The sequence below is a fragment of the Stegostoma tigrinum genome, chromosome 22 (genome assembly GCF_030684315.1).
Source record: "Stegostoma tigrinum isolate sSteTig4 chromosome 22, sSteTig4.hap1, whole genome shotgun sequence".
Lineage (NCBI taxonomy): Eukaryota > Metazoa > Chordata > Chondrichthyes > Orectolobiformes > Stegostomatidae > Stegostoma > Stegostoma tigrinum.
This window is the reverse complement of record NC_081375.1, coordinates 31213668-31241466: the sequence shown is the minus strand read 5'-3', so window position 1 is coordinate 31241466 and position 27799 is coordinate 31213668. Positions and strand designations below refer to the sequence as shown.

The 27799-nt window shown below is 41.2% G+C and overlaps 1 protein-coding gene across 1 annotated transcript in view; it reads right to left on the bottom strand.

The window, feature by feature from the left end:
- The window catches only part of stx8 (syntaxin 8), a 253228-nt gene extending 229427 nt beyond the window's left edge, over window positions 1–23801 (bottom strand). The window contains exons 1-4 of the mRNA XM_048555614.2: window positions 23696–23801; window positions 22636–22735; window positions 7536–7630; window positions 6552–6662 (exon numbers count right to left, since the gene is read on the bottom strand). Coding sequence (XP_048411571.1) covers window positions 6552–6662; window positions 7536–7630; window positions 22636–22735; window positions 23696–23712 — 323 coding nt within the window. The 5' untranslated portion in view covers window positions 23713–23801. The remainder of the gene's footprint in view (window positions 1–6551; window positions 6663–7535; window positions 7631–22635; window positions 22736–23695) is intronic.
- Between the last annotated feature and the right edge of the window lie 3998 nt (window positions 23802–27799).

The following is a 27799-nucleotide window of genomic DNA, read 5'->3' as shown; positions in this document are numbered from 1 at the left end:
CTGAGGCTAAAGGTTGTATGGTCAAGTCTCCATTCCATAACATAAGCATGTAATGTACTGTTAAAATCCTAAACCAGACACCCAAACTTGGTTATGTTTTGGTAAAGGACCAGCAACTTTTTTGAAATTTGGGAATTCCAGATCTTTACAAATAGAATAAGGTCATTAGATTTCATGGGTTTGTTAAATCAGACATCAAGTCAAAAAAGTACAATAGCTTACAATATCTTTTGTACTGTAACAACTAAAATCAGCAAGAAATGGACAACCAATTATCGATCTTATGCTCGAACCACATAAACCAACACAAGGTCAACATAACTTAATCAGCAACTGTTCTTGAGAACAATACCCTGTACATTTCATTGCAGATGTGACCAAGAAAAATCCCACGGAGTGTCAGTAACCCACCCAGGCACCAGTCATCACACGAGTCAAAGTCCCATTAACACCTGGATCTTCCTCCATAAGGATCTCACTCTCAAAATTTCCACTTATCAACTCTCTTCAATTTTGATTAGGAGTGCCACGAACAATTGCTTACTTCCTGATGATTCAATCATGTCTCTTCATCAGTGCTCCATCTCTCAGGCTGACGTCCTGCTCTTTCTCAGTTCTCCTAGAGATTCTCATAGCCTTACTTACAGGGAACCTGAACACAGAACCAATTCATTGCCAGGGCCTCTTCATGTGTTGACAGCAGCCTTTCATAGACTTCAGGAGACTTTTCTTTTGCTGGCTCCTATCACCTTTGGCCATTTTCTAAAATTCCTCTGACATCGGAGTTGCACTCCAGACGTCCAAGATGTGTCTTCAACTGCCTCTGACTACCTAGCTCCAGCTTTTGAAGCAGCTATTTACCTACTAGAGGTACATAACAACAAAACACCAGGACACCAAAACACTAGGGCACAGGGACACCAAAACACTGGAACCCTGAGGTTGTAGGAACGCTCGCCGAGCGGGTGGGTTTTGTTGCAAACATTTCGTCACCCTGCTAGCTAACAATGCGCCTCCAGTGAAGCGTCAGTGTTCCGTCCCGCTTGTAATTTATATGCCTCAGTTTCTAAGGATGTTTCGTTTCTCAGTGGTTTGTACATTGGGTCGAATACAATGTGTTTGTTGATGGAGTTCCAGTTAGGACAGGCCTCCAGGAATTCTCTGGCATGTTTCTGCTTGTGCGTTTATGGATGTCTTGACCCAGTTGAATTTGTGTACCTCACTGTCGATGTGTAATGAGACAGTGAAAATTGGTCATGTGTGTCACTTGGTGGCTAGTTGCTGTTTGTGTATCTGTATTGTCAGTTTTCTTCCAGTTTGACCTAATGTAGTGTTTCTCACAGTCCTTGCATGGTATTTTGTATATTACCCCAGTTTTGCTGGTTTTGGGTATGGGATCCTTTACATTCATCAGTAGCTATCGCAGAGTGACTCTTGGTTTGTGATACCTAGGGGTCTGAGTAGTCTTGTCATCATCTCTGAAATGTCCTTGATGCATGGTAGAGTGATTCATGAGTCTGGTCCTGTTGTGTCTTTCTGTTGTGGTCTGTTTTGGAGGTAACGTTGGATTGTGCTTTTCAAGTATCCACATTCATCTCAAGCATCCTTTCAGGTGCTCCTGTTCTGCTTTGTGTAGTTCCAGATTGCTGCAATGTGTTGCGGCTCATTTGAAGAGTCTGGATGCAGCTCTATTTTTGGGCTTTGAGGTGGTTGCTAGTGTATTGAGTCCTGGTCCGTACGTTTGGTCTTTCTATATACAATGGTCTGGAGTTCCCTGTTGTTTTTGTGTTCTACCATTATGTCAAGGGAGGCTGTTCTCTTCTTCTTTTGTGAATTTTATCCCGGTGAGGATGTTGTTTGCGTGTCATTAGGTTTCTTCTTGATTACTACTTTGATAATCCCTATGGTGTCATCTACATGTCGGACCCAAAGTTTGGTTGTACAATAGGGAGTGCTATCCGTTCTAACCTTTGTATTATTGCTTCTGCAAAAGTCCTGATATTGGGGATCCCACTGGCATTCCGTTGATTTGTTTCTACATGCCATCATTGAAGATGAAGTGGGTTGTGAGGTACAGATCTAGTAGTTCTATGGTGGTGTCCTTGTTGATGTTGCTGGTGTCCTGGGGTGCCTGCCTAACTGATTCATCCTGCAATGTGGCAACTGTCTCTTTCACTAGATCAATGTTTATGGACGTAAATAGCGCTGTTACATCACCCTGAAGAAATTAAACAACTCAGGAGATGTCAGCAAGACAGTGGCTCAATGAGTCCTAGTCTTCTGCGGCAGGTCAGTGCACTTCTGATCACGTGGATGGCTCAACCTTTAAATTTTAACAAGACTGTTGCTCCAAGTGGTTGTGCCCTGTCCTGCTCTGCAACTGAATCAGGTCCATTGGCATACTGGTAAATCAAACTCACAGACTCTGCTTGGAAACCCTGTCATAGCTGCACCAGCCAAGTTTTGTACCAATACATTCATTCTTCATTATAGTTCTAAGAGATGGTTATATTGCATGAGGCAGTGTCTTGCACAGATGTTGAAACTGAGGCTTCACATGTTTTCACAGGTATATATTGAAGATCTCATGGCAGTATTTGAAGACAGCAGCGATTCTCCTGTCTAAAATTTCTATCTCCTTCAAAATAGATTGACACATTATTTAAGAAATCAGTGATAGGGAAACTTTTGGAGAAAATTCTGAAGGATAGAATTAATCTTCATTTGGAGAAGCTAGGTTTGATCAGGGATAATCAGCAAGGCATTATCGTACAGAGGTCATCCGGAACAAATCAGAATTAATTTTTCAAGGAGGCGATCTGGTGTGTAGTGAGGGTACTGCAGTTGATCTGAGCGTGGGAGATTGTGTATTCATGATCAAGAGGATTGATAAGGGCAGAGTGGTAGACATTGCAAAAGTTCATGTCGACAAGGTATTGGACAAGGTTCTGCATGGTAGGTTAGTTAAGTAAAGTTATATCACATGGGATCCAGGGAGAACTAGCCAATTGGATACAAGATTAGCTCAGTGGTAGGAGACAGACTGGTGGTACAGGGTTTTTTTTCCTCCAGACGAGAGTTCTGTGAGCAGTGGCGTTCTGCAAGGATCGGTGCTGGGTCCACTGTTGTTTGTCATTTACACAAATGATTTGTTTAAAAAAAATAGGGAGCATGGTTAGTAAGTTTGCAAATGACACCAAAACTGGTGGCATAGTGGACAGTGCAGAAGATGATCTAAGAGTACAACATGATCTTGATTAGCTGGGCCAATTGACTGAGGGGTGGCAGATGGAGCTTGATTTAGATAAATGTGAGGACAAGTCAGGGCAAGACTTGTACTGTTTATGGTAGGGTCCTGGGGAGTGTTGTCGAACAGAGAGACCTAGGAGTATAGGTACATAGTTCTTGAGAGTGGTGTGTTATGTCGACAGGGTGGTGCAAGTGGAATTTGGTATACTTACCTTCATTAGTCAGAGCATTGAGTATGAAACTTGGGACCCATTTTGAGGCTGTACTGGATATTGGTGAAGTCCCTTTGGAATACTGAGTACAGTTCAGGTAGTCCTGCTGTAGAACATTATTACATTGGAATGGGTGCAAAAACGATTTACAAGGATGTTAAAAGGGACCGGAGGATTTGAGTTATAAGGAGAGGCTGGTTTATAAAATCACAAGAGGCATCAATAAAGGTGCACAGCAAAGGTCTTATACCCCAAAACTAGAGAGCTTAGGTTTAAGCTAAGAGGGAAAAGATTGAAAAGGGACCTGAGCAGCCACTGGTGCATATATGGAATGATGTGCTAGACGATGATGTAGCAACAGGTACAGTTACAACATTTAGAAGGGAGTGGGTGTCTGTGTGCATGTGTGTATGTCAATAACACTGGATAGTTGACCACGAAGAAGGTCTAACGTTACAGGGGGAGATGGACAGGTTGCTGAAATGGACAGATCAATGACAAATGGAGGTTAACTCAGACAAACGTTGCTTATGCACTTTGGAAGTACAAAGACGACAAAGGAGTATTCAAGGAATGGCAACACATGAGGAATCTCAGAGGAACAGAGGGATCTTGGGATGCTTATTCACAGATCCCTGAAGGTGGGAGAACAGGTTAAGAGACCAGTTAAGAACAGAAGTCATATGACACCAGGTTATAGTCCAACAGGTTTATTTGAAATCACAAAATTTTAGAGAACTGCTCCTTCATCAGCTGTAGTGAAGAAAAGCACACAGGCACAGAATTTACAGGCAGAGAGTTCAAAATTTTGAGTGAAGTTCCAACATGTTGAATAACAAGTTTCTGCAGGCATCAGATGTTGTGAGTAAAGTGTCGACAGTTGAATAGCAAGCAAAGGGATGACCTATGATTTAATTAAGTGAGGCAGAGATATAATTTTTAAAAATTAAAACTAAGACGGGATTGGAGACAAACCAAATGGCTGGAATAACATGACAAGTACAACAGTCACATACCAAAGGTCTAACCAAAGCAACAAATAATCAAAAACTGTACAAGCTAATTAAGTTAGAGAGATCTTAACAAGTTATCATAGTGATGGTATCAGATCAGCACAGTAAGGAGGATTTTAAAAATACACAACAGTATGGTGGGGTTACATGTAGTATGACATGAACCTAAGATGACGGTTGAGACTATCTTCAAGCATACATAACTTGGCTATTAGTTTCTGTTCGATGATTCTGCATTGTTATGTATCTCGAAGGCCGTCTTGGAGGATGCTTACCCAAAGATTGGAGGCTGAATGTAACCCAACCATACTGTTCTGCATTTGTAAAATCTTCCTTACTGTCCTGTTTTGATGCCATCTCCTTGATAACTCGTTATGATCTCTCCAGCAAAATTAGTTTGCACAGTTTTGGATTATTTGTTACTTTGGTTAGACCTTCAGCATATAACTCATATCTATCATGTTATTCCAGCTATTTGGTTTGTCTCCAAAACCATCTTAGTTTCATTTTTTGTAATTATTTCTCTGCCTCAGTTAATCAGGTTATAGGTCATCCCTTCACTTGCTATTCACGTCTTGGCACTTTACTCACACCATCTGACACTTTTGTTCACCTGTAGAAACTTGTTATTCAGTCTGTCAAAACTCCACTCACACCATCTGTACGATCTTTTGATCTCTCTGCCTATAAATTCTGCACCTGTGCGCTTTTCTTCACTTCATTAGATGAAGCAGCAGCACTTTGAAAGCTTGTGCCTTCAAATAAACCTGTTGGACTATAACCTGGTGTTGTGTGACTTCTGACCTTGTCCACCCTAGTCCAATACCAGCACCTCCACATCACACATACTAGTTCAAAAGGCATACAGAACATTTGCCTTTTTCAGTGGTAGCATCGATTATAACAGCATGGAGGCTATCTTGGAACTAAACAGCTATACTTTGATTCAGCCATAGCTGGAGTAGTGTGCGGTTGGGTGTGCATTATAAAAGTTTGCATTGAAGGGTTTGCAGAACAGATTCAAAAAGATATTGCTAAGGATGGAGCATTTTAGCTATGAAGAGAGGCTGGATAAGCTCAGGTTGTGATCTTTAGATCAGAGAAGGTTGAAATGTATCTGATTGAGATGTATCTGATTATGAGGTACACAGGTAAGATGGACAAAAAGTAGCTATTCATCTTAGTTAAAAGATCAATAATGAAACGGCATAATTTTAAAGTGAACGGCAGATTTAGAGAGGACTTGTGGAAAAGATTTTGCACCGAGAGGGTGGTAGGATTCTCGAATATACTGCTGGAGAGGATAGGTGAGGTAGAACTACCTTTAAAAAGTATTTGGATGAGTATTTGAATGTCATACCACTCAAGGCTATGTCCAAGTACTGCAAAGTAGGACTAGCATAGATTTAGTGTCGGTTCTTTTCGTTAAGTGCAGGCTCAATGAGCCAAAGAGACATCTTCTGCATTATTTGATTCTATGATTGTATAATTGATGAGTGGACATAGACGTTGCCAAAACGGGTGCTGCACTTGCTCACGTAATTAACATGAATTAAAAGCACAAAAAGATGTCATTCAGCCCAGTCATCATCAATATTTACACCTCAAATGAATCTCCTTCTACTTTATTTCATCCCAACCTATCAACATATCTTTTAATTCCTTTGTCCTTTATTATGTAGTTTCCTCATGAATCCATATGTGCTGTGCACCTCAAGGGCACCATAAAGGTTCAATTTCATTCGTATCCACTCTAACAGTAATGCAACAAACAACAGTAATGACTTTTATTGGCTCCTCTGAGCACATGAATTGATTACATTCAAAATCCTTTGCTTTCATTATGAACCAAAGTATTGATTCCTCTAGGTTTGGAGTACTCGGCTCTTTGTTAGTCAGCGACAAAGTTAAATTTAAAAGAGGTACTAAAATATTACTCAATATCTTAATTAAGGGCAAAACAATTTAATTACATTTGTATGATAGCAAAAGTTGTCAAAAAAAACTTGCTAACACTGCAGTAAATCAAAACTGAAAATAAGTTTTCAAATTAAAGGAAGCTCAATTCAAATCATACCTCATTACATCAGGCTCTGTGCCATCATTCTTGAGTGATGTCTGAAGCTGTCGGTGTCTCGTTAACAAATCATCCACCAAATTTTGACGCCTGTCTGCTTCAAATTGTGTACTGAACATGAATTATTAAAGAATTATTATGCATTTGTCTTCTGTGTGTCTGTTTGTTACAAAGATCCTTCCTATTTGCCACAATTTTTAAAAACAGCCTATCCAACTCTCCTCCCACTTTCATCGGCTATTCTGCCATTCCCATAAAATTGTGCCATTATAGGTGCGCTACATCAGTGAATTTACATTGTACAGTGCAGGTTATTTGGATACAGTGCATGAGCAGGATTCTTGCAGACATAATTCAAAACAAGTGGTGATTCTGCACAATCCAGTACGAGCAAACTCTGGTCTCAGCTTGTTAACTTTGAGCTCATGCCACCTAAGCTGATAACCACACTTTAAGGAATGTGTGCAAAATTATTTATGAACTTGAAAGATCTGTATATATCCATATTTTTAAAAGTTAAATGAAAGCCCCATTTGAATGCACATAACTGTTGAATGATCTCATAAAATAGTGTCTTCCATGCTTCTCAGGTATATTTTTCTTCTGAACATCAAACCACAAAGCTAGCTTTGCAATATAAACAAGTTGAAGAGATTAGAAGTCAACTCACTTTAACTTTCCTTTTGATGCCTACAAGAATAACAACAAAAATTGTTGTTAGTAAGCATTTGTTTCAATTCCTGAGTTGTGATATTTTACAAAGGCAGAGACAATGCACCACTTTTTCATTCTATTTTGTCATCTTTCACAGTATTTAGAAAGCAATTGCTTGGTAAAATAGCCACAGATTATTCAGTCATGATATTTTGCCACAATTTCAATTAAGAGAGTGCACAGTATGTACTTTATGCATGGATATACAAATATATCATCTTTGTCTATATTTTGTTACAATGTGGACCTGCACCGATTTTGAAAGGATACATTTGGCGTGTCGACAAACTGCGCAACAAAGAATCCTTCAACTGGCTAATCTGTTCTTGGAGCCTCTGTAGAGATATTTGAATTGTCACATTCAGCTGCAGGGGACAAAATAAAATATTGTCTTCAACACCACATTTAAAAACGATTCATCAATATTTCAACAAAGGTGGTCATGTAAAAACAATCGAAACAACTCTTCAAAAAAGCCATCAGGCTTTTGAATGAATATATTCCATTTTGAACTATTTTTGCCATTTGGCACCTACCAAGTCGGAGACCAAATGAAACAAATAAGAAATCTGAATAATCTTTTCAAAATTAAAAGAACCCAAACAACCACCCAAAGCATTCTCAACCTTCCAACTCTTCGAGATTGCCAAAAGAAAACCAATCAGTAACAAATGATCTCAACAAACTGGGTAAACATCCCATCCCCCACACGTTTCCACTGATTCACAATTGAAGTGCAAATGGGCAGAGATGACATATTTTCTCAGGCAGAATAACATTCACGTTCCTCCACTCCAGTTTCCCACAGGAAAACAAAATAATAACACAAGCCATATAACAAATCAAGTGTATGAATATTATTTGAAGAAATAAATGAATTTATTCATTTATATCTATGCAAATAGATATAAAACAGCATGATGCAACTTTGAGATTGAATATTCTGTACAAAAATCATCTGATATTGCAACAATGCATCCCCTAAAAACTAATATATTCAAAGTTAATACATAAAGTATATATAGTTTCTTTTCTTTGATGCAATATTTTGAGATGAATAATTATTGTAGTTTCCCAATTTGTAAGTTCAACTAAGTTTTGCTTAAGTGAGGTCTCACAATTTGCACAATGAAATCTCATTTTAGGAAATAAACCTATGCTGGCGTTACATGTATTGTCAGCAAGATAGTAAATGTTTGAACAAAACTAAAAGAATAAGTAAGATCGCCTCAATGTATTCATCTCAGACAGTTGAAAATGATTTGTGTGATAAACTTAATAATGTGAAAAAACAGATGGCATGAACAGATCAATTTGAAGCATGGAATAATTTGATATTCTAGTCAAGTTTATATTTAAAATTGTCTTCAAATGGACGGAGTTCTATTAGTCAGTATTATCAAACACTAATGATCAATTATTAACTGCCTTCCTTTGGTGTTCAACTTTGTTTCTGCATAAATTATACCTCACAGTTCTTAATGCACTGCCACTTTTCCTCATTCTCAAGTTTTCATTGAATGGTGTCCTCACACCCTTTGATATGAAGCTACACTGACCCCTTGTGCATTTTCCGAAATCAGAAGAAAGTCTTCTGATCTTCATCAGTAGTTTCCCAGTTGAAACCTTTTTGCTCCTTCTAGTGTAGCATTAATTGACTACTACATTTTATCAAGATAATTTTAAAATAACTTTTCTCCAAAAGCTTTTAACAGTTGTCCGACACCTGTCTTGCACAAACAAAAAGCATGTGCAATTTTTTTTAACATTCCGAAGAACAAGTTTGGGTCTGTTACAAATCTACAGTAAAGTAGATATTTCTTTTCACTTATTCATTTATTTTTTAATTAATTCTGTGCTAATTATTATCCTGAGCCACCATCTAATGAAATTTTTATTCTGTTTGTTTTCTAAGTCAAGAGTCAGGACACCAAAAATAAACCATACGTCAAAATACCATGATAAAGCTCCCTGCTTGTTCTCATTACAAGTAACCTGGATAATGGGTAGGTAAACACATAGTCTGGGTCCTGGGAGTAAGGGCTCACTTTGGGAATAGTTTTAGGTACTCAAACCAAGAAAAGCAAGCGTGCAAAAGCCATTAGAATAACAACAATTTGACAGCCACAATTCATTTGCCCAGAGATCAGAAAAGCTTTTCTGCACATGACTTTTCACCTGCCCCAAATTAGCCACAATCATTTTCTTAACAGATCCTTTATAAATTTGAACAGATTAGCACATCACTTCATTCTTAATGTCCAAAAGGCAAAAAAATCCGTTTACATAGTTCTATATCTGCAAACATAATTTATAAAATCTAGGCAGTTTATTCTGGATGATAATGCTGTTGCACAGCCAGATTTCACAACATCAGACCCAATGAATGAAAAGCTGCAAATGCAGAACATGCCTTTCAGATAAATAACTGCAAAAATAAGTAGCTTTGTATGATTTGTATAGATGTGAATGAGGACATCTAGTGTCCATGATAAGGAAGACGGGTGTGACAAGTCTAAGAGAAAGAAATGACCAGGCAGGACAACACCAAAACCAGAAACCTAGTCTTTCAACTGGTGAGAGTCTGTTTTTCCAGTAGGTCAGAGAAAAAGTCATTACTGACGTGATCTCAGTTAAATATAAGTCAGGACTGTAGGATCGAGACTCTAGTAACTCCATAAGACCATAACATATCGGAGCGGAATTTGATCATTCGGCCTATCAAGTCTGCTCCACCATTCAATCGTAACAGATAAGTTTCTCAATGCCATTCTCCTGCCTTCTCCCCATAACTCTTGAGCACCTTACTAATCAAGGACCTAGTCAACGACAGCTTTCAGTGGCAAGGAATGCCATGGATTCATCACCCTCTGGCTGATGGAACTCCTCCTCATCTCAGTTCTAAAGGTTGCCCCTTCATTCTGAAGCTATGTCCTTGGGTCCTAGTCGTACTAGTAGAAACATCCTGTCCACGCCCATTCTATCCAGGCCTCTCACTATTCTAAAAGTCACAATCAGATCCCCCCTCATCCTTGTAAATTCCACTGAATACGGACCCAGAGTCATCATCTGCACCTCATATGACAAGACCTTCATCCCCTGGATCATTCTTGTAAACCTTCTATGGACCTTCTCCAACACCAGCATATCCTCCCTTTTATATGGGCCCAAAATTGCCCAGAATATTCCAAATGTAGCCTGACCAGTCTTGTACAGCCTCAACAGTATATCTCTGCTCCTGTATTCTAGAACCCATAAATGCCAACTGAATCTGCATGTTAACGTTCAGAAAATCCCGAACTGGGACTCTTAAATCTCCTTGTGCTTCAGATTTCTGAGCCTTTCATCATTTGGAAAATAGGCTATGCCTCTGCCAAACAAAGTGCAGAAGCCTCACACTTGCCCACATTGGACTGTATCTGTCACATCTTTGCACAGTCTCCTAGCCTGTTAAGTGTTTCTGCAGCCTCAAAACTAGCTATTCCCCCACCAACCTTTGTGTTATCTGCAAACCGAGCAACAATGCCCTTTGTTCCTTCTTCTACATGGATAATGTACAATGCGGCCCCAACACTAACGCCTGAAGAATTCCACTCAACACTGGCTGCCATGCTGAAAAAGACCCTTTTACCCCAACTCTCTTCCTTCTGCCAGTCACCCAATCCTTTATCTGTGCCAGAAGGGATCTTATCTTAGCAGCCTCCTGTGAGGCACCTTGTCAAAAGCCTTCTGGAAATCTAAATAGATCACTGGCTCTCATTTGTTGAATTTACAAGTTACCTCCTCAGGGATTAACACAATTGTAAAGAACGACCTCCCCTTGATGAAGTCAGGTGGGCTCAGATTCATGTTAGAAAAGTTTAAGAGAGTTAAGCAAAATGACTGGCCCACTTTTTTTTTTACCAAAAGCAACTACATCACCATTACAGGAAATCAAACAAATGTTACAGAACAGGAAGTGGTCTTTGGCCCTTCAAGTTGTTGCCAGAAAAACATTTCATTCAAATCTTCACATAAGATTATAATGTCAAGAAAGCCGAGGAGTTAAAAAAAAAATTGTCTCCCACACCATGCACTTGGCATCACTGTTCTGGATAAAAATGATGTGAATGTGTCCCACACATCAGCATCTTTTTTAAATGATCAAAACCATATTGTGTTTCACTGGGTACGAGTATTTTTGGCCCAGCCACCTGATTGCTCTCTGTATCAGTGATAATGGGAACAGCAGACGCTGGAGAATCCGAGATAACAAAGTGTGGAGCTGGATGAACACAGCAGGCCAGGCAGTATCTCAGGAGCACAAAAGCTGACATTTTGGGCCGAGACTCTTCATCAGAAAAGGGGGAGGAGGAGAGGATTCTGAAATACATAGGGGGAGAGGGAGACGCAGATCGAAGATGGATAGAGGAGAAGATAGGTGGAGAGGAGACAGACAAATTAAGGAGGCAGGGATGGAGCCAGTAGAGGTGAGTGTAGGTGGGGAGGAATGGAGGGGATAGGTCAGTCCAGGAAGGACAGACAAGCCAAGAGGGCGAGATGAGGTGAGTACGTAGGAAGTGGGAGTGCGGCTTAGGTGGGAGCAGCGGGTAGGTGGGAGGAAGAACAGGTGCCCTCACCTTCCTGGACCTCTCTGTCTCCATCTCAGGCAACCACCTAGAAGCCGATATCCATTTCAAGCCCACTGACTCCCACAGCTACCCAGAAGACAACTCCTTCCACCCACCTTCCTGCAAAAATTCCATCCCGTCTTCCCAATTCTTTTGCCTCCACCGTATCTGCTCCCAGGATGAGGCATTCCACTCCCGCACATCTCATTTGTCCTCGTTTTTTAAGGACCGCAACATCCCCCTAGCAAAAGTCGAGAACGCCCTTGATCGTGTCTCCCGCATTTCCCTCAACTCATCCCTCACACGCCATCCCTGCAACAACTACCAATAGAGAATCCCCCCATCTTCATGTACCATCCCACCAACCTGCAGATCCAACGCATCATCCTCTGACACTTCCGCCATCTGCAATCCGACCCCACAACCAAAAACATTTTTCCATCCCCACCCTTGTCTGCTTTCCAGAGGGACCACTGTCTCCGTGACTCTCTTGTCTGCTCCACACTCCCCTCCAACCACACCACACCCAGCACTTCCCCTGCAACCGCAGGAAATGCTAGACTTGCCTCCACACATTCTCCCTCACCCACATCCCAGGCTCCAAGAAGACTTTCCACATCAAGCAGATGTTCACCTGCACATCTGCTAATGTGGTATACTGTATCCACTGTTCCAGATGGGGTCTCCTCTACATCGGGGAAACCAAGCGGAGGCTTGGGGACCACTTTGCAGAACATCTACGCTCGGTTCGCAATAAACAACTGCACCTCCCAGTCGCCAACCATTTCAACTACCCCTCCCATTCCTTAGACGACATGTCCATCCTGGGCCTCCTGCAGTGCCACAATGATGCCACCCGAAGGTTGCAGGAACAGCAACTCATATTCCACTTGGGAACCCTGCACCCCATTGGTATCAATGTGGATTTCACAAGCTTCAAAATCTCCCCTCCCCCTACTGCATCCCAAAACCAACCCAGCTCGTCCCCGCCTCCCTAACCTGTTCTTCCTCTCACCTATCCCCTCCTCCCACCTCAAGCCGCACCCCCATTTCCTACCTACTAACCTCATCCCGCCCCCTTGACCTGTCCGTCCTCCCCGGACTGACCTATCCCCTCCCTACCTCCCCACCTACACTCACCTCTACAGGCTCCATCCCCGCCTCTTTAACTTGTCTGTCTCCTCTCCAACTATCTTCTCCTCTATCCATCTTCGATCCACCTCCCCCTCTCTCCCTCTATTTCAAAACCCTCTTCCCATCCCACTTTTCTGATAAAGGGTCTAGGCCCGAAACATCAGCTTTTGTGCTCCTAAGATGTGCCTTTTGTGCTCCTTAGGGGCGGCACGGTGGCTCAGTGGTTAGCACTGCAACCTCACAGTGCCAGGCACCCAGGTTCAATTCCAGCCTCGGGCGACTATCTGTGTGGAGCCTGCACATTCTCCCTATGTCTGCGTGGGTTTCCTCCGGGTGCTCCAGTTTCCTCCCACAGTCCAAGGATGTGCAGGCTAGGTGGATCGGACATGCTAAATTGCCTGCAGTGTTCAGGGGTGTGTGGGTTATAGGGGGATGGGTCTGGGTGGGATGCTTCAAGGGCGGTGTGGACTTGTTGGGCCGAAGGGCCTGTTTCCACACTGTAGGTAATCTAATCTAAGATGCTGCTTGGCCTGATGTGTTCATCCAGCTCCACACTTTGTTATCCCATTGCTCTTTGTATGGAGCTTTTGAAATGTGATGTAAATACATAAGTGACTAGAATCTAAAACTAATACATGAGAGAACTTGTCTCTTTTTTTAAACAGCCAAAAATTCAACACCACAAAATATTTCACTACTAATAACAGAAGTTTGCTTTCCTTACTGACATAAGTAAGTTAGCATTTAGCGTGAGATCTGAAAGTAATTTGTACTGTACAGGATTATGAAGCACAGTGATCAGGGAACAGAATGCTGAACGAACAAAAAGCTGACCGAAAAGTTGGAAATTAGTATAAGTGGGATTTAGTATTTCACAAGGTGTAATTTTATTTAATATTTAGAGTTTGAATGGGAATTAGTTCTGTGATTGCCAGGACATCGAGGCCTTGCATTGGGCTTTAAACTGAAAGGGGCAGGCAGGAGTCGGATGAAGGAAGATTTAGAAATCTGAAAAGTGAGGCATTTGACCAATGTAGTGATTTGGGGTAAAGTTGATTAGTCAGGAAAGTTCAGTTTTTAACACAGATAGTGATACAGGAAGAAAGCTCTCTGCAAAGAACAGTAATACAAATAGAAATTAAGGCTCTTTATCTTAAGGTGCATCGAATTTGCAATCAAATAGACATGCCAAGGGCACAAATGAAGACAGTGGTTTAGATCTACTCACTATTAGGGACAATGTTACATTTGATAAGAAACAAGTAAATAACTTCCTAAAATCTTAAGAAACTTATTGATTACAGAAACAGCTCTCTCTGTCCAAGAAATGTTCCATTGAACCTTGTTAGGCTGACAGAGACTGGACAATGTGGGCCTATTAATTCTGTCATGTGCATGACTCCAGCACAGATTCTAAAACAAGACATTTTTAAACCTGATCAATTTAAATCTCATGATTGCAAATCAACTGTCTGTGTAAAGATTAAACAGGATACCCTTGCAATGAGGTACCTTCATGGACTGCATGATAGAGGTAAGAGTCAGTTAGAATCTGTCCCTTGCTAATGGGTAAGGTTAGGAAATAAATAATATTCACATGGCTTGAAAAAAAAAACAGGCAGAATGAAAAAGCAAAATTCTGCCAGGAAAAAAAACTACACAGCAACCAAAAGGTCCTTGGCTCATAAGAAGAGGAACAGAATGAGTTTCTGTGGAGACTGGAATAATCAGGGTCAGAAAATGGTAGTAGCTGTGGATAATCAATTATTGTGGGATTTTGTATATGGACAGGACCAATGGAAATGGTAATCTGGGAAATGAGTCTGTAGAATTATTTTGCGGCATTTTCTGGAACAATACATTATGGAACAAACTAAGAATAAAGTTAAATGGAAATTGTTCTGAGGAAGGGTCACTGCAATCAAAACATTAACTCTGATATTCTGTTCACAGAAGCTGCCAGACCTGCTGAGCTATTCCAGCAATTTCTGTTTTTGTTAAAGAATAAAACTATTTTGGATCTAGTGTTACATGTTGAGGCAGTTTTAATTTCAAAATGAAAGATCTCTGTGGAAAAAGTGATCATTAATACAAATAAGTTTGAGAACCACATGCTCCAGTTTAAAACAAGATTATTAAAGTTTATCAAAGTTAATTATGTAAGTACGGGGGAACAGTTAGTCAAGGATGATTGGGTAACTCAGCTAAAAGTTGGTAAATAATACAATGGGAAATATTTAAAGCAACAATCAGGTATTTAACGAAAAGGCCTTTAATTGAAAAACAAGCAAGTCATAAAGATCAGTTTACGGCCACCGAGAAAAATTGAAGGTAATATTAGATTTAAAAAGAGATTTGTGTTGTTGTTAATAATAGTATTGAGTCTGAAGATTAGGAACAATTTAGAAACTCACCAAAGAATGGCCAAAATGCTGATTAAAAAGAAGCAGTCAACTGAGAGGAACATCACAACAGTTCGTAAGAGACTTTACAGCTATGTTGAAAAGTGGGCAGCTAAATTAAGCACTGGTTTCATAGAAGCTGAAGAAGGAGAAATTATCACAGGGAATGAGGAACTGTCAGAAACATTTAATAATTATTGTGTACTTCACAGCACCATCTACACGCTGGAAATGTCGAGTTATCAATTGGCTAATAGGAATAAGCAATTATAAACTGAGATGAAGTATCAGTGGAGAAACTTAGGGGACCAAAAGCTAAAGACTTTTGGGGAACTAACAGATGCACAGGCTACAATTTTCTAAAAATTTCCTGGATTTTCTGGAAGATAATAGATATGGCCCTGCAAATCAAGAGTGAATGTAGACATGAAACAAGGAATGATAGACTAATTAGCCTGTCACCAGTCAGCAAGAAATTTCAGCAAGTCTGATCTAGAAAATAACAGCATTATAGGCATTACAAAAGCAAAAGATTTCTCGACAAATTTATCGGGTTTCTTGGAGTTAGGTATGGTGGATTGAAAGGTGTGTTAAGGGGAGTCTGTTAATGTAGAATACTTGGATTTGCAAATGATATTTGACAAGAGACCGCACAAAATATAAATGCCTGTGAAATTGGGTAATGCATTTGCATTAAAATGGGAGGATAGGATAATGGACAGGAATCAACATGTTGGGGTAAACAAGAAATTCTTAAGTTGGCAAAAGTAGGATTGCCATAAGTTCATGTGAGGGCCTCAGCTATTTACAAGCTACATCAAATATTAATGAGTCAGAGTAAAAAATCTAAGGGTAATGTATCCAGCCTTGCTCATAATACAAAACTAATTATGACAGTGAACAATGAGGGAGATATACAGATGCTACAAAAAGACAGGTTAAGTAAGTGGGCAACAGGTGGCAGATGGAGTACAATGTTGGGAAATTATTCACTTGTGCAGAATCATAGAAACTCTATAGCATGGAAGCAGGCTATTTGGAGCATCGAGTTCACAGTTACCTTCTGAACAGCATCCCACCCAGACCAAACCTTCTACTCTATCCTCGCAACCCTGCATTTCCCAAGGTTAATCCATTTAGCTTGCAAATCCCTGGAACCGATAGGCAATTTAGCATGGCCAATCCACTTAAACTGCACATCCTTGGACTGAGAGAGGAAACCAAAGTACCCAGAGGAATCCCATACAGATGTGGGGAGAATGAGCAAACTCCACACAGTTGCTAGAGTGTGGAAATGAACTGGGTCCCCCATGCTGTGAGGCAGCAGTGGTAACCACTGAGCCATAGTGCTACCTCTTTGGTATCAGGAACAGCAAAAGAAAAACTTTTTACAAAGTTTGATTTTCAGAAGGGCTTAAGTGCACAGAAGATTAGCACATGAATACAGCAATCAAGTAGGAAGGCAAAAATCATGTTCACCTTTCTTGCGAGTCGATTGGAGTACATGAATTAATAACTCTTGCAACAATTGAAGGACTTTGGTAAAACTATATCTGGAGGAACATGTGCAGTTTTCATCTTCATTTCAAAAGGAAGGATTAGAAGTGGTGCAGTAAAAGTTTACTCAATTAGCCCCAGGGATAAGAGGGTTGTTATTTGATGAAAAGCTGAATAAATTGAGCATATTCTGACAATAGTTTAGAAGAATGAGACTTTATCGCATTGAAACAAAGTGTGTCACTGCACTAACCTGCTTTGATTTCCTGTCCCTTTCAGTGATAATGACACTATATTTTGAAAATGAAGTGACATCAATGACAAGAATTCGGCTTGATCAGACAGCCACTAACGTTTGTGAATGCTGATGACAACAGCACTTCTATCTGGAAGAATTTTTTTTATAAATCAATCCCTTGTCACTCTTTTTGAAGTTTATCTAATGCAATTTGACTTGACAGGCGTAAATTGAAACTGTATCAACAGAGTTAACCTATTTCTCAGCATATGGTTGCTATGGAAATGCGCATTTCGCCCCAAAAACTAGCCGTATATGTATATGTATTAAATATCCACTTAGTTCTAGACCTGGATCAATGCTCATTTCATTTGGGGATTATCTTACATTAAAATAAAAACATTCACGTATAAACAATATATAACTAGATAATAAAATCCTTCAACAAATAACATTCTGATCAGTTGGTCTACTTTGCGCAAAACATGTCACATGTCTGCTGAAGCACTCAGTTGCTACATTCATGAAAATCTAGTGCAATTAAGTTTGAAATTATTGTAACATTTGGCAGCACTGCTACTAAGTCTAATAAAAGACGAATGTGTCTGGAAAGCAACCAGCTGCATTTTCTACTAGATGGATTCAGTGGTCTTTTTTTAAAGACATAAAATTTTCCAGGTACAGAGTAAGATGTCAATTGTGTAGTGCTGATGGAACTGAAAATCTGTCCATCACTTTTCTTTGTCTTCTAAATTATAGATAAACAATTGAATGTACATTGAAAAACAAAACAAACAGTCTATATACATGATTTGTGGGTGAAAATATAATTCTTGTGTTCTCCGCCAAGGATTACATTTCTGCAGTCAACTAAAACCAGGCTGCGTTTTCCAAGTACAAATCTTCAAATCACAAAAATTTCATACCTGGGAACATACAATTAGGGTTTCTTTGTTTATAATGGTAACTGTCCATTTTTTTTTAAAAAATCAAACAACTTATAGAAAGAGTACATTATGTATGCAAGTAAATTGTTCGCACCGACTAGAAACTTTCCTGTTGCTTTCAGGTCAGACTTTCAATAATACAAAGTATTGAAGAAACTTGGAAACGAGTGAACAGCATTTGTCATTAATAACCTTAAATCAGCAGTTAATTTCATACTGGAATCTTTTTATTGGTCTCTGACTCAGCATAGTTCATGCTGCATTTCAAAGAAGCCCAGGAATTAATCCATCAATGAACTATATTCCAAACATCAACTTAATGAAATAACAATTACAGTGCACACAGAGCAAGTAACAATAAATATCTCACCATTCATTTTCCAGAAGCATTTGCGGCTGAAATCCCAGAAAATGACAATTGTAATTAAACCCCTTTCCAAAGTCTTTGCCCAGAATTGGGGAAAGGAGAGCACATTTCTCAGAAAATAAAACTTTCTTCACTTTCATACCATCACAGTGTTCAGCTATACAAGGAACATTCATATCAAAATAAAACACTTCCAGATGAATTGGTTATTACTGAACACTGCTTTGTTTCACAGTGAAATTAATGATAATCACAGAGAATATGAAACTTGCATACAAACACCTGTCATTAATTTGCAGTGGTAGGACATCTAATGACATCTGCTATTTGTTAAACTTGTCTTTACATATTTAAGGTTGTTTTGCATGGTAGTTTACTTTAAGTGTGAGCTAACTAAGCCATAGCAACAGAAACTGCGCATCTGGGAAAACAGACAGACAACTGTACAACTACTTATGCAGGCTGACTGCAAAATTGTGAAATTTGTCATCTTCAGTTCCTCACCTTGAGGCTTGTGGCTCCTCAGATGACTCACTGACCAATCCTGGAGCCACAGGCCTTTGAGTAGAGAGGAAAACTGTTCTCCTGAGGTGGAGAATGTGGAAAGATGAGGGAGGCGGAAGGGCCAAAGCAGGAAGGAGCAGGGGGCCAAGATTCTGCTCTCACTCCTGCTTTCAATGCTTCTGCACAGTATTGCCATCCGTGTTGCAGTTTGTTGGACAAGACGTCACCGCATGGTGGAGTTCCTAGAAAGGTTTAAAAGACTTCAAACGTTCTGTGACAAATTTAGTGCTTATCCACTGTCCAGCAATTTTTCATTTGTTCAATGTTTTTCAATGTTGAGGTGGAACGCAGAATGCCATTTTACTGAAGTGAATGGCAGGGCAGAACATTTTGAACAGCAACTTGTTAAAAATGGTGTTTAACCATGCCCAAAATTGTTGTACCATAGGTACCTAAACACAGCTCAGCACTATTAACTTCACTGTTGATCTGAAAGAAACATTGTGGTCATTAAATACTGAAAATTTGAAACTAGGAAAAAGTGATTTTGCCCACAAAAATCTATCATTCCTAAGGCCCATGTATGAAACTTTTGCAGCATTGAACAAAACTGACAGATGCCCAATTGATAATTCAAAGCAATTTAATCTATCTTTACAATACAGCAGTATGGATCTAAAAATAAATCAAAGGAAATGAAAAAGTTCAGCTGCATCAAAAGCAGGTCAGTTTACCATTCCTATTGTTTGAAGGAAAAAGATGCTGCTCTTAATCAAATCCATTGTTGTGTTGTAAAAATGTTTCATTTCGTGATTCATATGTTTTAGGAGTATAACTATGAATTTAGGGTTGCAAAATGTTTAACAAACATAATAGAAATGGGAAATCCTGGATTTGAGAAATTTGTAAATAGCTGTAAGGCAATGATAATTCCAAGGATAGAGTCATAAAGTTGTACGGCATAGAAACAGACATTCAGTCCAACTCGTCCATGCAAACCAGATATCCTAAACAAATGAGATAACAGGAACTGCAGATGCTGGAGAATCCGAGATAACAAAGTGTGGAGCTGGATGAACATAGCAGGTCAAGCAGCATCTCAGGAGCACAAAACCTGACGTTTCGGGCCTAGACCCTTCATGAGAGAGGGGGATGGGGAGAGGGTTCTGGAATAAATAGGGAGACAAGGGGAGGTGGACCGAAGATGGAGAGAAAAGAAGATAGGTGGAGAGGAGAGTATAGGTGGGGATGTAGGGAGGGGATAGGTCAGTCCAAGGAAGATGGACAGGTCAAGGAGGCGGGATGAGGTTAGTAGATAGGAAATGGAGGTATGGCTTGAGGTGGGAGGATAGGTGAGAGGAAGAACAGGTTAGGGAGGCGGGGACAAGCTGGGCTGGTTTTGGGATGCGGTGGGGGAAGGGGAGATTTTGAAGCTTGTAAAGTCCACATTGATACCATTGGGTTGCAGGGTTCCCAAGCGGAATATGAGTTGCTGTTCCTGCAACCTTCGGGTGGCATCATTGTGGCACTGCAGGAGGCCCATGATGGACATTTTGTCTCAGGAATGGGAGGGGGGAGTTAAAATGGTTCGCGACTGCGAGGTGCAGTTGGTTATTGCGAACCGAGCGGAGGTGTTCTGCAAAGCGGTCCCCAAGCCTCTGCTTGGTTTCCTGAATGTAGAGGAAGCCACGCCGGGTACAGTGGATACAATAAACCACATTGGCAGATGTGCAGGTGAACATCTGCTTTATATGGAAAGTCATCTTGGGGCCTGGGATGGGTGTGAGGGAGGAGGTGTGGGGGCAAGTGTAGCACTTCCTGCGGTTGCAGGGGAAGGTGCCGGGTGTGGTGGGGTTGGAGGGCAGTGTGGAGCGAACAAGGGAGTCATGGAGAGAGTGGTCTCTCCGGAAGGCAGACAAGGGTGGGGATGGAAAAATATCTTGGGTGGTGGGATCGGATTGTAGATGGCGGAAGTGTCGGAGGATGATACCTAAATAAATCTAGTCCTATTTACCAGCATTTGGTTGAAATACTGCATCTGCTGCACCCGTTGTGGCTTCCTCTACATTGGGGAAACCAAGCGGAGGCTTGGGGACCGCTTTGCAGAACATCTATGCTCGTTCGCAATAAACAACTGCACCTCCCAGTTGCGAACCATTTTAACTTCCCCTCCCATTCCTTAGACGACATACCCATCCTGGACCTCCTGCAGTACCATACTGGTGCCACCTGCAGGTTGCAGGAACAGCAACTCATATTCCGCTTGGGAACCCTGCAGCCCAATGGTGTCAATGTGGATTTCACCAGCTTCAAAATCTCCCCTCCCCCCACTGCATCCCAAAACAAGCCCAGCTTGTCCCCGCCTCCCTAACCTGTTCTTCCTCTCACCTATCCCCTCCTCCCACCTCAAGCCGCACCTCCATTACCTATCTACTAACCTCATCCCGGCCCCTTGACCTGTCCGCCCTCCCCAGACTAACCTATCCCCTCCCTACCTCCACACCTATACTCTCCTCTCCAACTATCTTCTCCTCTATTCATCTTTGGTCCACCTCCCCCTCTCTCCCTATTTATTTCAGAATCCTCTCCTCATCCCCAACTTCTGATGAAGGGTCCAGGCCCGAAACGTAAGCTTTTGTGACCCTAAGATGCTGCTTGGCCTGCTGTGTTCATCCAGCTCCACACTTTGTTAACTCGGATTCTCCAGCATCTGCAATCCCCATTATCTCTGATCCCTCAAACATCTTCCTATTCAGGCACCCATACAGATGCCTTTTAAATGTTGTGATTGTACCAGCCTCCACCACATCCTCTGGCAGCTTATTCCACACCCACATCACCCTCTGCATGAAAAAGTTGCCCTTGGATCCCTTTTACATCTTCCTGCTCTCACCTTAAACCAAAGCCCTCTAGTTTTGAACTCCCCTACCCTGGGAAAAAGACATTAGCTATTCACCCTATCTCTGCCCCTCTTGATTTTATAAGCCTCTGTAAAGGTCACCCCTCAGCCTCCGATTCGCCAGGGAAAACAGCTCCAGCCTATTCAGCCTTTCGCTATAGCTCAAACTCTCCAATCCCAGCAACATCTTTGTCAATCTTTTCTGAACCTTTTCAAATTTAACAACTTCTTTAGAGTCCACATTTCCTTAAATTGGTTAGAATTAGAGGTGAAACCACTGACTAATAGGCGGTCCTGTGTCGGCTTCAGAATGGAGCCAGTGAAGCTGGTAAATTGCAGTTGATTCCACTGTAGTTATAAATTACTGATGTCCATCCCAGAATCAATGGGATTAGAGTAAATTTGGTAGTTGTTTTTGATTAGTGTGGATGCAGTTGGCCAAAGAGCCCTTTTCTGTGCTGTAGATCTCTATGAAGGATGTTTGAAAGTTAAAATTAATTAGCTTACATCCCTACCAAGGATATCCGAGGGGTGTCAGGTTGTTCGGGCAATATATTGCTAAGTTTTAAGAATAAGAAACACACAAAACAAAAATATTGAGAATAAAAATACATGTATAAATCACATATAAATTTAAAATTAAACCTAGTGTATAGTTTTCTCATTTAAAATTTCATACAAATAATGCCTACTGGGCAGGCGTGATGTTGAGATTTTATAATGTTTCTGTTAAGAGGAACTGTAAAATAATAGTATCCATCACTTAATTTACCTTGGAAGGATTACCTCCTGTTGTCTTCTGTCTATTACGCTCATGAATATTTTCAGCAATTTCCTGTGCTAGATGACAGGAGGAATCATATTTCATTAACCTATAGAACAAGAGAAAGACGATTACAGATATCCAAACGTGAATCAAATTAAAATGCTTAGAACGCAAATTTAAACAGCACTGAAATATATTCTAATAGCATTTTCCTATGACAGTTTTGGTTACCCCCTTGCCTATGTCACAGGATAAGTTTCAAGTCTCTTTCTCACATGTTCAAAGACTTGAACTACTTGGACAGATCCACACAGCATGAAGAAGCTGCTGCAAACTTCAGGATGCTGTCACCGAGCTGACATGTTAAACTCATCCCCCTTCTGTCTATTCTCACGTTTTAAGTGGATATAAAGGTCTCTTGCTTAATTAGACGGGCTCTCAATGACCTTCAAATTCGCATGATCAAACAAGTTCATTTGCGCCTGATGGGATCTTACTGCGTTTAAACCAGCAACGCCAATTCAAATACGATCACAGTGAATAATATACTCTTTAAAGTTACAGACCAAGAAAACACATCTCTGCATCACCAAAATAATATTTGACACGGAGACACATAAGAGAACATTATGGACAGATGACCAGGAGAAGAATCAAAGTGGGAGATTTTAGGCAGCAACTTAAACGAGATATGTGCAATAGAACAGGAAGAGAGATTTAGGAAGGGAATTTCAGAGCTTAGTGGGTACAGAGAGGACAGATGTTACAGGAGCATTTGAAAAGGACGAGAATTTTTTAATCTAGGCGGGGTTTAACCCGGAGTCAATACAGGTATTGAGCCCTGCCCCTTACAAAAGACATCTCACAAACCCGGTGCTGTAAAGATTCCTGATTAAAGGATGTTTTCCTCTCACACACAGCACAGCTCACCCACTTTGAGATTGTGGGGCTTTCCCTCGCACAACAACCGCAATCGGCTGAACCGGAGGCGGCTGATATGAAAAAGCGGGTTCGAAATACCCACCACCACCAACCCCTCCCATTTCCCATTTCCCATTTCCCATACCAGGGCTCCCGGGCCATCTCTATCTCTCTCTCTCTCTCACTCTCTCTGTTGTTGTTGTTGTTGCTCTTTACTTCCTGGTTTCTGTCCGTCTCACATTTCGGCACCAAATGTCACAACCTCCCGGAACTTTGGTTCCGGGCGAGATTTCTCGCCTTTCAACCACCTCCTCTTCCGCAGCCTCCCAAACCCTCACCCCACACCTGGCCCTCCAGTTCTCCCCCGCCTTGTCACCGGCCCCTTCCTCTCTCCCTCTTATCACCTGCCCCTCTAGTTCTCCCCCGCCTTGTCACCTGCCCCTTCCTCTCTCCCTCTTATCACCTGCCCCTCTAGTTCCCCCCCGCCTTGTCACCTGCCCCTTCCCCTCTCCATCTTCTTATCACCTGCCCCTCTAGTTCCCCCCGCCTTGTCACTTGCCCCTTTCCCTCTCTCTTTCCATTACCTGCCCAAGTAAATGACGCCAAATCTGCAACAACCATCCTTGGTCCTGCACAAACTGAGGGGAAATCAGAGTTGAGTCAATGGAACATCATGATTTCCTACTTTGGAAAAGTTATGTGAATAATTTAACTTTTGAAAGTTGCCAATAGCTAAGAGTACCACGTTTCCCTCTCAGCCACACATTCTCCTGCCTTTTAAGAAAATCATTCATGGGATCGTGGGTGTTGGTGGGCAGACCAGCATTTATTACTCATCCCTAATTTCCCAGAGGGCATTTTAGAATCAATGACATTGCAGTTCTGTTCTACATTCCTTCAGCATCATTGGATCAAAACATTGGAATTGCCTTCCAAACAGCACTGTGCTGGGTATCCATACACAACGTAACATGACAGTCCTCTCAAGTGTGCTGCAGTATTCAAGGAGACACCATCAACATCACCTTCTCTGGGGCGATGAGAGGTGGCCAATAAATGCTGGCCTTGTCAATGTCACCAAAATCCCATGAAAAGTTCAGGGGAGAAAATCTGCTAATTTTAAAATCAGTGGAGTGTATAACTACCAGATAATTATTTTAGAAATATACAGATCATTCAAGATATTTTGAATAAAATACACATTAATGAACCAACTGTGCAATATAAAGTATCAGATTTTCAAATTCTCTAAAATTGGAAGGAATAAGAACCAAAAGTTACTTTCACTTTGTTTCATGGTATGGATATAGTGAAGCAAGTTAGTATTAATTGTACATATTTACTTGTTAGATTATAAACAAATGATATTTCAGAAGTTACAGCTGCCAGATTGGCTTCGATATTGGGCTAACAATTAAACAAAGATGTTCATCATTGATTTCACAGAAAGCCTTCTTGAAAGAGCTTGCAATTTCAGTGAACAGAACTTGAGTCTTTTCACAATGCAGTTGACTGCAGCATTTTTGATGGGGATTGAGTGGATCTCCAGGCATTTTGAACAGTCCAAATAGCTAATCACTTGAAATAATTGTCATAACCAGTCCAAACAGGAAATAAAAGTATTAAAATCAAAATAATTTTAATAACTTGCAGAATGACAGAATATTCACTGCAGGAAAGGAGACCATTCAGCCCACCATGTCTGCACAACCCTTTAAATGTCCGTATCATTCAGTGCCATTTACTAGCCCTCCCCCTAGAGCCCTAAATATTGTTTCTCATCAAATAATACTGAATGCATCTAATATAAAACGTTGGCAGTTACTCCTCATTGAGCAACGTAATAACTTTATCAGAGATGATGAGAACTGCAGATGCCGGAGAATCCGAGATTACAAAGTGTGGAGCTGCATGAACACAGCAGGCCAAGCAGCATCTTAGGAGCACAAAAGCTGACATTTCGGGCCCAGACCCTTCATCAGAAAAGGGGGATGGAGAGAGGGTTCTGAAATAATTAGGAAGAAAGGGGGAGGCAGATCAAAGATAGTTGGAAGAGAAGATAGGTGGAGAGGAGACAGACAAGTTAAAGGGGCGGGGGTGGCGCCTGTAGAGGAGAGTATAGGTGAAGAGGTAGGGAGGGGATAGGTCAGTCCGGGGAGGACGGACAGGTCACTGGGGCGGGATGAGGTTGGAAGGTAGGAAATGGAGGTGCGGCTTGAGATGGGAGAAGGGGATAGGTGAGAGGAAGAACAGGTTAGGGAGGCGGGGACAAGCTGGGCTTGTTTTGGGATGCAGTGGGGGGAGGGGAGATTTTGAAGCTTGTGAAATCAACATTGACATTGGGCTGCAGGGTTCCCAAGTGGAATATGAGTTGCTGTTCCTGCAACCTTCGGGTGGCATCATTGTGGCACTGCAGGAGGCCCACAATGAACATGTCGTCTAAGGAATGAGAGGCGGAGTTGCAATATAAGATAACCAACAGGATAGCATGTGTACAGGTAGGTTTCAGCTCGAGGCAGATGGGGAATACAGCAAAAAGAAAGGATAGCTTAAGACATTTTAGGATTTCCAATCTCTCTAACAATGATAAGAAAGTTAGCATTAAGGCACTTTACCTAAATGCTGGTAGTATTCGCAACAAAGTAGATGAATTAACAGCACAAATCCTCTTGACTGATTATGCTGTGGTAGGCACCACAGAGACATGGTTGCAGGGAATTCAGGGCTGGCAGTAAAACATTCAAGGATTTACAACTTATCGAAAAGACAGGGAGGTGGGCAGAGGGGGCGGGGTTGCCTTGTTAATTAAGAATGAAAATAAATCTACAGCACCTAATGACATAGGGTCAGAGGATGTGGAGTCTGTGTGGGTGGAGTTGAGGAACCACAAAGGCAAAAAAACTATAATGGGAGTTATGTACAGACCTCCTAACAGTGATCAGGACCTGGGGCGCAAGACGCACCGGGAAATAGATAGCGCATGTCAGAAAGGCAAGGTCACAGTGATCATGGGGGCTTCAATATGCAGGTGGACTGGGTGAATAATGTTGCCGGTGGATCCAAACAAAGCAAATTCATGGAATGTTTGCAGGATGGCTTTTTGGAACAGCTTGTGATGGAGCTCATAAGGGAGCAGGCTATTCTGGACTCAGTGCCATGTAATGAGCCAGACTTTATAAAAGACCTTAAAGTAAGGGAACACTTAGGAGACAGCGATTATAATATGGTAGAGTTCAGTCTGCAGTTTGAAAGAGAGAAGGCAAAATCGGATATAATGGTGTTACAGTTAAATAAAGGTAATTACAGGGCAGGAGAAAGGAATTGACGAAAATCGACTGGAAGCAGAGCCTAGCGGGGAAGACAGTAGAGCAACAATGGCAGGAGTTTCTGGGTGTAATTGAGGACACAGTACAGAGGTTCATCCCAAAGAAAAGAAAGATTATCGGGGGTGGGAATAGACAGCCATGGCTGACAAAGGACGTCAGGAAATATATCAAAGAAAAAGAGACAGCCTATAAAGTGGCCAAGAGCACTGGGAAATCAGAAGATTGGGAAGGCTACAAAAACAAACAGAGGATAACAGAGAGAGCAATAAGGAAGGAGAAGATCAAATATGAAGGTAGACCAGCCAGTAATATTAGAAATGATAGTAAAAGCTTCTTCCAATACATAAGAAACAAACATGAGGCAAAAGTAGACATTGGGCCACTCCAAAATGATGCTGCAAGGCTAGTGATGCAAGACAAGGGAATAGCTGAAGAACCTAATAAGTACGTTGCGTCAGTCTTCACAGTGGAAGACATGAGTAGTATGCCAACAATTAGGGAGAGTCGGGGGCAGAGTTGAGTATGGTAGGCATTACGAAAGAGTAAGTGCTAGAAAAGCTAAAAGGTCTAAAAATTGATAAATCTCCTGGCCCCGATGGGCTACGTCCTAGAGTTCTGAGGGAGGTGGCTGAGGAAATACCAGAGGCTTTGTTTGTGATCTTTCAAAAGTCACTGGAGTCAGAGAAAGTCCCAGATGATTGGAAAATTGCTGTTGTAACCCCCTTGTTTAAGAAAGGATCAAGGCAAATGGTAGAAAATTATAGGCCTATTAGCCTAACCTCAGTAGTTGGTAAAAATCTTGAATCTATTGTCAAGGATGAGATTTCTAAATTCCTGGAAGTGCAGGGTCAGATTAGAACAAGTCAGCATGGATTTAGTAAGGGGAGGTCATGCCTGACAAACCTGTTAGAATTCTTTGAAGA